We start from the raw sequence: 13444 nt of genomic DNA on the forward strand, positions 1-13444 counted from the left end.
GATGAGAATGGTACAGCACTGGCACAGGTTGCCCAGGGAAGCTGTGGCTGCCCCGTCCCTGGAGGTGTTCAAGGCCAGGTTGGATGGGGCCCTGAGCAGCCTGATCTAGTGGGAGGTGTCCCTGCCCATGGCAGGGAGGGTGTAACTGGATGATCTTTAAGGTCCCTTCCAACCCAAACTATTCTATGATTCTATGATTATTACATACAATAAACTTAAAGAATAATAGAATGATTTGAGATGGAAGAGACCTTAAAGATCATCCAGCTCTGATCCCCTTGCCAGAAGCAGAGACATGTTTCAATTGATCAGGTTGCTCCAAGCCTCATCCAACTTGGCTTTGAACACCTCCAGGGATGGGGCGTGCACTAAGCAACCCACTTCAGTGCTTCACAACCTTCACAGTAAAAAATTTTTTCCTAATATCTAATCTAAATCTTCTTTCTCTCAGCTTAAAACCATTCCCCCTCATCCTGTCCCTGCACTCCCTGATAAAAAGCCCTTCCACAGCTCTCCTGTGGCCTCCTTTCAGTACTGGGAGGCTGCTATAAGGGCTCCCCAGAGCCTTCTCTATGCACACAGTAGAAAGGTGTCAGGGTGCCAGGACGCTCAGCATTGTCACTTCTGAATCCTTCTGTCAGTCTACTCCATCTCGTCTAGGCCAGTGATGGCAAACAGCCTGATTCATTAACCATGATGTCTATCTGAAAAGCAAAAGAATCAAGCTATGCCACAAAGATGTTTTGGCCAGACTGCCCAAAATCTTGGTTTACATCAGTGTGTACCAACAAGCACATGCACATTTGTGTCTGTGATAAATATAAAATGCTTCAGGGTGCTTGAATTAATATGTCCTAATTTGCAGTAAGCAGGACTTAATTATTCCTAGACACAGCTTCTCCTTACAAAATCAAGGAAGGCGTATGCTTGACAGTCCTAATATTAAGATTAAAAAACAAACAAACAAACCCCAAACAAAACCCCAAAAAAACCCAGTAAGAAATTTCCTCTCTTAGCCCCTCATCTCACACAGGAGTACTGAGCCACCTTCGTCCCCCAAGCACTTGCTTTCTCCCAGCCTCTGGGTTTGCTCTCTGTGCAGGCTGCTCACCTGGCTGTGAGAACATTCATAATTATGGCTTACCTATCAGGCCTGGAATTAGCACTATTAAATAAAGGCAGGTCAACAGGCCACACTAAAGGAAAGCAGGTCATGTCACTGCAAGAATGAAATTATTTATACCTGGCATTTCCATGGCAAAAACATGTCTGGCTGTGTAACTCTTTCTTACTTTTCTTTCTGAGGACTTCTGATACCCCAGAAACTCCTGGAGTGATTATAATGTCATTGGCTGGAGAGAAGAAGGACTTCAGGACTGAGAAGCTGAGGCTTAAGAAACTGGGAAGATAACTAAGAGACAGGCTAGGCACAGGAACCATGGAGCCTGGTGGGAGACAATCTGTCAGGCATGGCTCCAGCTTGAAAATTAATGCTTTACAGAAGGGTAGAGACCTCAGTGTTCCCACTCCCTGCCCTCAGTGAACCCTAACCAGGATAGGTTCCCACTGACTAGCTCAGACTGTGTCTCCACTGCTTTTCAGTGTTGGTCAGCTTCTCGAGAGATGGCGGCACTAGACAAAGACCCCAGCAAACTTATTTTCTCAGAAACTTTACTCTTCTCTTTATCCACGCACAAAAGTTGAACCAAAAGCATGTTCTGACTTCTCCAGGGAAAGGACTGAGCCTGCTGTAGCTCTGCACAGTGTTTGTTCTCACTGCCAGCTTTTTTGAGTGAGCCTGTCCAGCGCTTCGTGTGCATGTGAGCCCTGGCTGCTTTGGTATAGAAGTCTTTAAAACACAATGTTTTCACTCACCCTTTCTAGATCCACCAAAGAGGTTTAATTTAGCTCTGCATGAGACCTTTCCCTCTTGAGGGAAATTTAGGCACCTGACAAGGGGTGACAAACCAGCACTTATCCATTGGCCACCTTGGTTAGAAAAGCAAAATACTGAGGCCAAAACCACAGAAACCTGCCTACGCGCTTTAGAATCATGTCTTATCTTTAAGGTGTCTTTGATCTTGGGAACAGGCAGCATCTGATGCTTGAGGTGGCAGGCACAGTGTCTTTCACAAGTCTATTGCCCCATTCCTTTGGCAATGTTGTTCACATGCAAGTGAGACAGAGCCAAATACTCTCTTTGTTCCCTTGTGCCAGAAAAGAGGAACAGAGAAGAGGGGGAGCCTGACCACAGCTCCTGCACAACAAACATACACTGCCCTGTGCAATGGTGTTTGACAAAGCATTGCCTGACCCCTCCAGTAGAGAAAGACAACCCCACAGTGTTAGCAAGACCGCTGTCTGGACGCTCAGGTTTTCTTACTGCCTGCATTAGACCTGGGAACAACCCAGATTCTGTGCTGATCTCATGTGCCTTCGAGCAGTGCTCATAACACTTCTGTTGGCAAATGCACTCTTTTACACTGTTTGGGCTCTTTAAGTTTCTCTTAGCTCAACAGCTTAATCAAAGGACAGAAGTTTTACAACAGATTTAAGTACACGTTTGGTAATGAAATAGCTAGGAATGCTACAAATTTGACCTGTGAGTTTATCAAAGATCAACTTCAGTCTGCTGCCTCCTGTGGTGATGGTGCTTGTAAATGTAAATTCCCTGGGCTCCCAACTGGGCTCTTTCTACTGAACTGAATAAAGGAGTTGCAACTTTGTTATGAGCAGAATATACCCACTGGCTTTTGTATTTTAAATGAAAGCCTAGGAAAAGACTCCCTACATTCAGCTGATAAACAGAGGCACTGTACTTTCGTCATTTTTCTTGCTTACCTATAACTGCAATAAATAGTAGCAAAGAAATGGTATAGAAAAAAAATCCTGTTAAGGATATTAAATTTTAAGATATGTTGAGTTCTCCACCAGTGGCAGAAAGAAGCTCCACTTTTACATGATCTAACTGCATGTCCTGTCCCCTGTGCATCTCCAAGTGCAGATATCCTCATTACCTGTAGCCTTGTGTGCATCTAATACGATTCTCTGAAGGGCTACATGCACCAGAGGTACAGAATTTTTGTATAAATAGACGCCTAACATCAAACCATTTTGACTTCTATATATATACAGTTTAAATCTAAAGCTATGTTTTCCAGGAATTCATTATTATTATGAAGAAAAATTTAAAAGCATCAGTCAAACTAAAATATTTATACCATCTGGAGGTGAAGCCACGTAATGAATGCATGCTTCCCAGGACAGGCACTGCAGTGGGAACTTCTACTTACTGGCACCTGCCACCACTTACTTCCAGTGGTGCGTGTGAAGCCTTTGTAAAACATTCCCTGGATATAATGCCTCCTAATATTTATGAAGTTGCAACTAACTATATCAGCTGTCAATAGAGAAGCACACATTGGGTTTGTTTTTTTTCTCCACCTATAATTTTTTTGATCCCTGATCTATTAGCATCTTTCCTGCTGTTGTCTAGTAATAACTGCATCTGGAACAGCAAGACTTGAATGGCCTGTCCATCTCAGTCAGGGCTTTCAGACTTGAGGAGCCCAAAATTCATGCAGAGATCTGAAATGTGTTAACAAATAATACAACATAGCTCCAGAAGCAATGATGTGACTCATATCTGAAGCTCGTACAACGATCTCATGTTTGTATCTGAAAACCTAGGTGTGAGAAGGCAGCAGCTGCGCTACATCTCTCTGCCATCACTTTCTGTATTCCCTGCCATACTGATTGTTTGCCATGATAAGGCAAAGCAGGAGCCTGGTAGAGGTGGCTCTGACTTCCTGGTCTGAGCACGCCTGTGTTGAGGGAGGCGTGAGACAAGCTACTGTCCTTACACTCTACATCTTCTTGTGGTGTTTGGCACCTCCTGCATCTCCATTGCCTTTCTGAGCTGCCTGTCAATCTGAGTGACAGCCCTCAGAGGGCAAGCAGAGTATAAGAGGGAGACAGCTCCATGCCTTGGACTAACAGAAGAATTTCTGAGCTTCAGGTTGCATTTTCCCTGGTCGCTGCATTTGCTAAGCAAAAAACTTCTTCCTGGCATGGCTAATGGGTAAGAGGAAATCGTACTATTTTTTCTTTAACACAAATGGCAGTGGGGATGGGATATATTCATCTAGGAGACACATAAAAGGAAATTATGTGAAATGGAGCACTGCAATAACTCTGTTTCCTGTTTCTGTTCTGTTCTACTAACTCGCCTCAGCATTGAAAGTTGTTGAGACAACAGAATCACAAGGGGGTTTTTAGCTAAAATGGGGATTGGAACAGAGCTGATAACATAGAATCAGTTCTCCAAACATCACCTGCCCATCCGGGACCTTGTCAGTGTTTCCGAGTTTATGTTTGTCTCTTGACAGTGCATTTTCCTTTCCACCCACTAAGCCTTATTTATCCTTCGGTATTTCAAATACCAATTTTAAACTAAGAAAAACATCACTGCACTCAAGTAAAAGACTTGCATACTGGCATAAGAGGAAAATTGTGAGAATTGCTTGTATCTTCTATTAACCATATAAGCCAATGCATGTCTTTCACAACATTGGAACCATTTTCTTTTTAAACTATTGGAAACTCCTTGGAAACTACTTCTCATCAGACTTTCCAAATGCTTTACTTTTCTATGTCAAGATTATAGTAGAATCATAGACTCATCGAATTATAGAATGGTTTGGGTTGGAAGGGACCCTAAAGATCAACCAGCTCCAATTCATCTGCCATAGGCAGGAAATTAAAGGCTTTTTAAAAACTGGATGTTGTTCAAAGGATCTCTGAAAGTAAATTTACTTTAGACCATGTTCAATCAAACCTTCTTTGCAGGGCTCCATGTGACCCATTTGCAATGCATGTTTTTCTTGCTTTGACACTGTTGACTTGCTCACATGATTCACTATTGACACTTTAATTCCCTTCATGTCTTGAGTAATTTCTGATTTATAGCAATAAATTAGGGCGTTGTTTTGGGTAGAATGAAGATTTCATACAATAAAATCACTTGGAAAAAACTGGCACACCATGTTAATGTTTCACTTAAAACCTATCGTAAAATGGAGATGTTAGATTTTTTTTTTTTTGCTTTAGCTAAACAGCTGGTGCATTGGATTCACAATTGCAAAGAGTCTCCCCCAGAAGTTGCCTCAGCTCTAGCAAGTGCAGATTAAGTGTTCTTGTAATTGGGGTGTTGCTTTGCACACCTAAGCACATGCAAGCAAGACTCCAACTGGACAAAATCCAATTGCCTAGACTTCTTGCACAGAAATAATTTATTCTAACAACTGAGAGATTTCACCATAGGGAGAGGTTGAGGATTAATGATAAAAATCTCTGTTTTGAGTTATATATGCAATCGTGTTGAAAACCAGCGAGTAAATATGCAATACCCTTCTTCAGGAAAACCTTACCTGAATGCTGCGTACCATGGATCTGCATGAAGGTGTTGGGCTGCTTCCCTCTGAAGTTGTCTCATGTGTAAACTAAGCTTATGGACCTTTTTTTTAAAGAAATACTGTCCGGAAAGGGTTTTTACAAGTTGCTAAACAAGTTCTTTGCTTTGGCAGGAATATATTTTTCTTTACTCTGGTCTTCATTTACAATGTGTACAGGTGCTGTGCTCTGTTTGGAAAATAAAGGGACAAGCAAAAGGAAAGGAAAAGTCCATCATGATATAATGGTAGCACCTAGCAGAGAAAAAGGAGAGAAAATGCTTCTATTTTATAAAATTAGGTGACACTAGAGTTTTGGGACATGTTTTCTGAATGCAGGAATACATTTAGTAGAAGTATATTTATTAAATAAATATGAGGTTTGAAATCTATAGATACAGTTTTGCTGTAACCCTCTCCTGAGCAGACACCTTGAATTTGCCTCCATGAGCTCACGCAGTATTCTGTAGCATTTCTATAGGAGGAGAGATCAAACAGAGCACTACAGTTCTTTATAAACCCAGGACAAATTTGCCAAGAAGAAGCAGTAGGTATTGAAGGGATAACAGATTTTCTGCATAGGGGAATTCTATGAAAATACATACATACTAAAATATATGTGTATGAAATACTACATAAATGGAACAAAAGATTTTAAGAAACCACCTGACATCCGCCTAATATTGCACATACCTTGATGTTCAACAGACAGCAGGCTCCTGTCCACCACTGGTAGTTACTTCCAAATTAAAAACTGTATTAAACATAATATGGTGGTATTCAAGCAGATGGGATAAGCTGATGCAGGAGTAGCCAGTAGGATGGTCCAGAACCCAGGAGAAAAGTGATCCAATAAAATTAGGTCAGTCCAAGGTAACATGAATGTAGTTGGTGTTTGAAGTCTGGAAAACATCTCCAATACTGTTCTGTGAACTTGCTGATCCTGTTCTTGGGAATTCAGCTGAGCTGACAGGATCAATTTTCTGTTTAGTGTTGGTGTGTAAGGTCTTCTGAGAAGAAATTGCTCTTCTTAAGATTCTAGAAAGAATGTGGAGGTACAGCTGAAAAGAAATAAAAATGGTTCTGTTGCTGGCTTCTGTGATATGCTGTGAAGCTGACTCTCCATGAAGCTAAGCAGGTGCCTCATTTGGGCTCCACGGTCAGTATTGATAATGTGATGCCACAAGCTGCACTTCTGCTGTATAAGCAGAGCCTTTGGTTTGAACAAGGGCTGAATACAGCTCCTCTGTTACAGCCTCCTTCTGCTCCACTGTAAGATCCGTGCAAGTTCATAATGCAAGTGGTCTTGTAGAGTTCCCATCAACAATGATCTCAAAGCATCACAGAGCCCCAGTGAAAACAGGCTGAGTGCCTCCACCCTAGCTGAGGTACGTGATGCCTCAGATTCCCAGCCGCAGGCAGACCAAGGTGTGGCTGCCAAAATAGTTACAGTTGTCTGCCCTACCCTTCTGTAATAAAATAATGCTGAGTATAATATGAATATCATTTATGTTCTTTATGCTCCTCAGCTGCTGTAGCTTATCCTCTAGTACATTAATGTGAACTAGCTGCTTTTGACTCTTAACACAGAGATATGAATTCCTTTGGGTAACAAGTTCTCAAAGACTTAAGCAGAGATTGCTTATGCTTTTCACTATTTTAATTTTAGGCTGTAGGAATGCCATCCCACAGTTACACAGACAGACAGTTCTGGAGTAAAAGAATTGTTCAATAATGTGGGAAAAATAAAAGTCCCACTACTCCAGGCACAGGGTACAACTTTCTGTTTCTTTCAATATGGGGCTTAGACCAGCAGTTTCTGAGCCAGCCATGAAGTGCAGTACAGGACAGGAGAAGGCACATAAAATCTTGCTGTACTTCTTCTAGACTATGCTTCCACGACTTGATTAAGGCCCTCTTTTCTGCTGTCTTCTATTCCCTCTCTACCAGTCAGGAGGTTCGGAGTTGGGCTTGAAGGTGCCTTGGTACTGTCTGGGAGACCCAGTTTTTAAAATCATGGCAAGCTGCTCAAATGGCTATTTGAAAGAAATCCCCATTGACAAATTGACACATTTCTGCATATTTTTTGCTTTCCTTGAGAACATCTGCTTTGGAGGAGAAATTCACAATTACCAAGTGGTTCCTCTCTGGGCTTTGATGCCTGTGCTGATTTGTAACTGATTAATTCAGCTGTCAGTCATGTGGAGATTATTCCACTTCTTTCTTCTTTACTTTATTCTTTTTCTTGATCTTATGAGTTAGTGTAGACATAATGCTCTTGGAACTGGAGCTGCCTTTGGTCAGTTTATCATAATAACAACCCTTCCTAAATTTTGTGGGAGATGGATGGATAGATTTCTGAAAACAACACACTACTATGCAGGACAAAATTCCACTGAAATGAGGAAGGAACCAGCCTGGATAGGTTTGTATGCGCATGAGAGATCAGTGCATGAGAGGGTTTTACTGCATGCAGACTCTGTGAGTCTCAGTCATCCTTTATCATGCTAACTTTATGCTAGGATAAACACAGATCTGGGCAAGGGGAAGCCTCTCTAGTGTGGAGTCTTGTGGGAAAAAAAAGGTAGGAAAGCTGCATATACGGATGCTGCTAGAAAAGCATTCTGTTGTGTGGAGTTACTTTGTGCTGGTAACAATCTGCTGATTGTCTCTGGTTTGTACATAGAATCTTCCTGAATGAAACACCCCCTTTTTTTTCTTTTTTTTTTTTTTTTAATCACAGTGCATGGTAAACTGCAGGAAGTCTTAACAAGAAATCGTACAAATATATTCTAAAATAACTTAAGGGAAAGCTCAAGTTTTCTTACAGATTACCTGCATTCTTTAGATATAAACATAAACTGTAAGCTCTATTGTTCTTAGAGCAGCATTGGCAGCAAGGTGTGGGAAGAAACCTCTCCTGATGATAAACGAGTATCCAGAACATAGAGTGACATCAGAAGATTCTAGAAGCGACTTGCAGAAATAACAGCATATGTATTTTTTAACATGTATTTCTCTGGATTTCTTGACAGGAAGGCCTTCAGTCATGAACTTTCTAAACTTTTCAGTGAGATGTGGAATAGGGATGTTAACCGCCTTGTGCCCGGGAAGGACTATTCACTTGATTTGCAGGTAACCAATTGCTAAGTCACATGAGAATTAAGGGCAGTATTGGTACTGCAGGAAAAGGTGTCTGCAAAACTGCCTTTTGCCAAAACAGTTGCCTACGCTTCATCAATTCCACTACTGGCAGAGTCAGGACTTCCTAATCATGAAGAATCACTTAGGAGAGGGAACAGTAACGAGAACACACTATATAAAGGTCCACACTGACTGGAGGTTGTTAACAAGCGGACTCTCTCAGGTGTCTGTCTTGGCTCATATAACATTTAATATCTTTATCAATGGCCTGGAGGAAGAGATGGAGTGCATCTTTCCAATTTTGCAGATGACGGCAAACTGATGATGAAGTTGGTATGCACAAGCACGAAGCTTCTCTTCAGCTGAACCTAGGCAGGCTGGAGGAACAGGCTAAGGAAGGAACATATGAAATTCAACAAGGATAAATACAACCATAACAAGACATCCAGAGAAGCTGTGAAATTTCCATCTCCAGACATTTCCAAGACCAGACAAGATGACACCCTGGTACCATTGATGGCCTTAAAAGTGGCCAACGAGAAGCCTTTGAAAACTTCAGAGCACTAGGATGCAGCAGTGCAAAGCTGCTGGAGCTGCATGGAACTATCTCAGTATCTCCCTGGCACAGAGGCAACGACTGGGGCTGCGGTCATGAAGTGAGAAAGAGAAAACAAAGGCTGTGCCTGAGGGAGCCTACTCAGGAGTTGGATTGCTTAAGCATTATCTAATTAGACTGGCTAGCCTGGGAAGTAGGGATTCAGGGGAGAATCTTCTCTGCTGTTCTGTATGGCCTCATAAACTGTATGCAGGGGGTCTATGGGTTACAAATTAACAGAGAAGGAAGGTGCCTAAATCTCCAAATCTTTACTTATTTGTAGCGGGAGGGAGCCTTGGCTCTACATTACTTCTCTTTATCATTTGTGATCTATATAGCATAGTAGCACAGGTGGTTACTTATCAGAACTGAGCTGTCACATGGGTCATCACAATCATCTCTGAAAATGAGTTAACTGAGAAATTTCAAGCTCTTAAGAGTGTTAGAAATTATGTCTTTTTTCTTTAAGCTGTCAGTTCTTTCGTAATGTCTTCTCTTGTTTTGTAGGAAGACCTTTCCTAAAAAAGAATTCTGAAAGCATTATGGGGTTTATGTTGATTATTGTAAAGGGCTCTAAGAATATCTTGCTTCTTTCATTGTTTTACTCTGGTGTTTCTCCTAGGGAAAAGCAGGTACTGCACAGCAAGGTGACAGTGCTGTCCAGGACAATGCAGCCAGACATCTGTTTCACAATGTAAATGAAGAACGCCTGAAGAGCATAAAAACTTTTGCAAGTGAGTTCTCTTCTTTTATTAATGGTGGAAATGGCAACAATCTGTGTTGGGATTTATGTGTTTGCCTAAAATATAACTTCATGTATAATTCAGAGGGTGATGAGGATCACTAGGCTGCATGTCATTGGAAGGTAGTTTCCACAACATTTGCATGAAGTTGCCTGTAGCTTCAGCCTCAGGAAGAGTGCCTTAGCCAAAATCTGAATTTCTCTGTGGTTCTTCCACTGCAAAGAGCAATGGATGAGACTCTTGTCATTGCTCTGATGATTTTTGATAGGAATGGTTGGACTCGATGATCCGGTGGGTCTCTTCCAACCTGGTTATTCTGTGATTCTGTGATTCTATGTGATTCATGTACTTAAAAAGATGCCGAAGCCATCTTCCCTTTTTTTGCTCACAGCCCTTTCAGATTGCACTTGGTCCGTAGCTACTTGCATTTCTGTTGGGGGCCATACTTCAAGCAGATCTATAAATGTATGTTTCCTTCTCTGACTTTTCTTTTCCTTGGACAGAGTTACATTAAATTGATCAAACAGCCAGCATAATGGGGAGCACCGTTTTCCTCTGTTCCCCCTCCACTCCTCTGTGAGCCTCACAGTCCTGTGTTTAGTGAAGGCAACTCTGGTACTCACTGAACCCTATGCTGAGTGCTTTCAGCTCACTAACAGGGCAGGAAATTACTTAGGTTTTGGACCTGAAGTATTTTTCTATCAGTTTCGTGTGCTTAATCAGCTCTCGGAGTCCTCTAAATGTCAGAGCACAAGATGAAGTGATGGGAGGAAGTAGGTGGCAAAAGGTGTGCAAATCTACTCAGTGGCCACATGCTCAAGCTCAAGCCATTTCATGTAGGTTTATGCTATATTATTCCTCTACTGAACAAATGCCCACAAAGCCTTCTGCCAGCTTAGCGCAAGTTCATAAGCCTAAGTTTGTCATTTTGATGGTCAGATATGATTTGTTTTGGTAGGAGGTCATTATTGCCTCAGCACTTGGTTCTGTAAGGAAGCTAAGTGGTAAGCTGTTTATCTTAAAAACTAAGTATAGTGGTGTTCTGGCCTTGAGTCACATCTAGACCTACACCCACCAGTGTACCTCAGAATGAAATTTCACACCTAAATGAACATCTTTCTCTAAGGGCTGTCAAGGCATAATATAGGGCATCTTTTTATGATGGCACATTCTAATGACTGGATCATGGGTATGATTAGATGTATAGCCTGTTCATCAGGATGAACAAGCTGAAAGTTTCTCTTTTTCTGCAGCCTTCATTTCCTTGTTGGACAACTATGAGACATCAACTGGTATAGCAGAAGTAGTGACTCCAGAAGAAATAGTTGAAAACAATTGTTTTCTTGATGCCATTTTAGCAACGGAAGTCATGAAAGTGAGTAACACAGTTCTTTTCTAGTCACTGAAAACACTACATTAAAAAGTAAATTGTGTATATAGCTTGGTTTTCTATATTTCAGCTAGCCCATGAATATCTGCTTAAAAAAAAACTAGCAAAGCCAAACCTTGCTGATTTCAAAGGTCAGCTCTATGACATCTGGTTCCAGCTCTATGCCAGGAAAGGAGGAGACAGGTATGTTTGATGGATACGGTCCCTGATAATCTCTACACTATTCTGACTTAGGTCACACAGAACTGGAAAACAGCCTCAGAATATGGCCTGAATTAGGTGTTCATTGCTCCCACACAGATCATATTTAGAGACTTACTGGTCAGATACCAGCAGTATTGACCCTTGGGGTACATGGCTGGTGAACTGCCTGCAGCTGGACTTCGTGCCCTAATCACAAGCCTTCAACTGCAGATGTTCATCCACTTTTCTATTCTCTACTCCATCAGTTTGTCTATGAAGCTGTTAGGGAGACAGTGCCAGAGGCCTTGCTAAAATCTGGATAAGCAGCAGTGATGCATCTATGGCATTTCCCAACAACCTTCAACATCAAATACAAATTTAGACTTTGTCACTAGATTTAATTGCAAGATTTGTGCAAAGTAAGAAAGAAAACCCAATAAATTCAAATTAATAAAAAACCTGATGATAAATCAACCTCAGCAAGCTTGTGCCTCTTCTTGCCTTTTACCTCTGCCAGTCTGAAATATTTAAACACTTACAAGACCTATATATTATTCTTTGGTTTATTACAGACCTGATTCATGTGGGTTTGAACATGTTTTTGTTGGAGAAACAAGGCGTGGTAAACAGATCTTAGGTTTGCACAACTGGGTGCAATTTTACCTTCAGGAAAAGCGCAACCAAATTGACTACAAGGGATACATTGCTCAGAAGAAGAAAACCAAGGTAAGAACAAGCAGGGTGCCTTTGCAAATAAGACAAATAGATCCAGAGAAAGCTGTGGCAATGAATCAAGGCACAACAATACAATGATAGGCTCAACTGCTTTGAACCTAATTTGCCCAGGTGTATATAAGCAGAAGAATTATTAACATGTCGTCAAGTCCAGCTTCTCTTTTTGCAAAAACTATTTTAGAAAGTAGTGCTGGCTTTTAAAGAAACACAAAACTGTTGAAGTTTATTTGAGATAAATGATCATGTGTGCTCCAGAGGACGGGGAAAAAGCTGTGCTCCAGCTATAGTACTTTGGCACAGCAAGGATACCTGAGTCTTGTGATGCCGTCAGAAATTGTATCTGGTCACAGCTGTGATGGAGATTATTCTCTTTTATTTATGCTTTCAGCCTCACAAAGATGACCAAGTTTTGAGCATCCAGTTCAGCTGGAAGGGCTCAGTCAAGCCAATTGGAAGCACCTTTATTGGTGTCAGCCCAGAATTTGAATTTGCGCTTTATACCATCATTTTCCTGCTGTCTGAAGAAAAAGTTACACGTCAAACAGTGAAGATAGAGAAATATGAGCTACAGATCGTTGTTTATTGCCATGGGCACCACATTGGAACAGCATATCCAGTACTCCTCGGCACCAATAGTGAAGACTAGTGGTTACAGTGATCAGGCAACTTCTTTTTTTGGTGGTGATGGGGGCAGAGGGGAGGTGCATATGGAACCAGAGAGCAGAGTAGGTTGATGTGTTGTTCTGCATAACTCATTTTGAGTAAAAATTGACGACTCACTCATTTTTGGTCTGCAACAGTGTTTAATTGATAGTGTGCCATGGCTCAGTGTCTGACAAACCTTGAAACATACTGGTGCTCATATTAAAGTCTTCCTTACTGCATGACAACACTGTCCTTTTCAGCTGATAATGGAGTTTAGGAAAGGACATACTAAAATTGATACACATATTTCTCTCATTTCTTAGATACTGCTTATCTGAAAGAGCAATAAAAATACATTGCTTACACTTTGACTTCCAGACAGAAACATTGATTTGTCACAAGCAGAATCTAAGTATATTTTTTAATCCTCTCATTGTATCATAGATTAAATTCAAAAGCATTTTTACAATTTTAGTGCCCCAGACACACAGGAAATGCATTCAAATGTGAGAATGGTCATCAGATCAACAGCAGGTCTATCACTGCATTGGCTTTGCCC

The 13444-nt window shown here is 41.3% G+C and overlaps 1 protein-coding gene across 1 annotated transcript; it reads left to right on the forward strand.

Annotated features, from left to right (window-relative positions):
* The first annotated feature begins 3813 nt into the window (after window positions 1-3813).
* LOC138723686 (poly(U)-specific endoribonuclease-like) lies at window positions 3814-13163 on the forward strand. Its single transcript, XM_069863016.1, has 7 exons — window positions 3814-4081; window positions 8486-8585; window positions 9812-9923; window positions 11186-11307; window positions 11393-11505; window positions 12078-12231; window positions 12629-13163. Exons 1-7 carry the CDS (start codon window positions 4071-4073, stop codon window positions 12884-12886), a joined length of 870 nt encoding a protein of 289 aa, XP_069719117.1. The 5' UTR covers window positions 3814-4070; the 3' UTR covers window positions 12887-13163.
* The last annotated feature ends 281 nt before the right edge of the window (window positions 13164-13444 follow it).

Source organism: Phaenicophaeus curvirostris, chromosome 1, assembly GCF_032191515.1.
Source record: "Phaenicophaeus curvirostris isolate KB17595 chromosome 1, BPBGC_Pcur_1.0, whole genome shotgun sequence".
Lineage (NCBI taxonomy): Eukaryota > Metazoa > Chordata > Aves > Cuculiformes > Cuculidae > Phaenicophaeus > Phaenicophaeus curvirostris.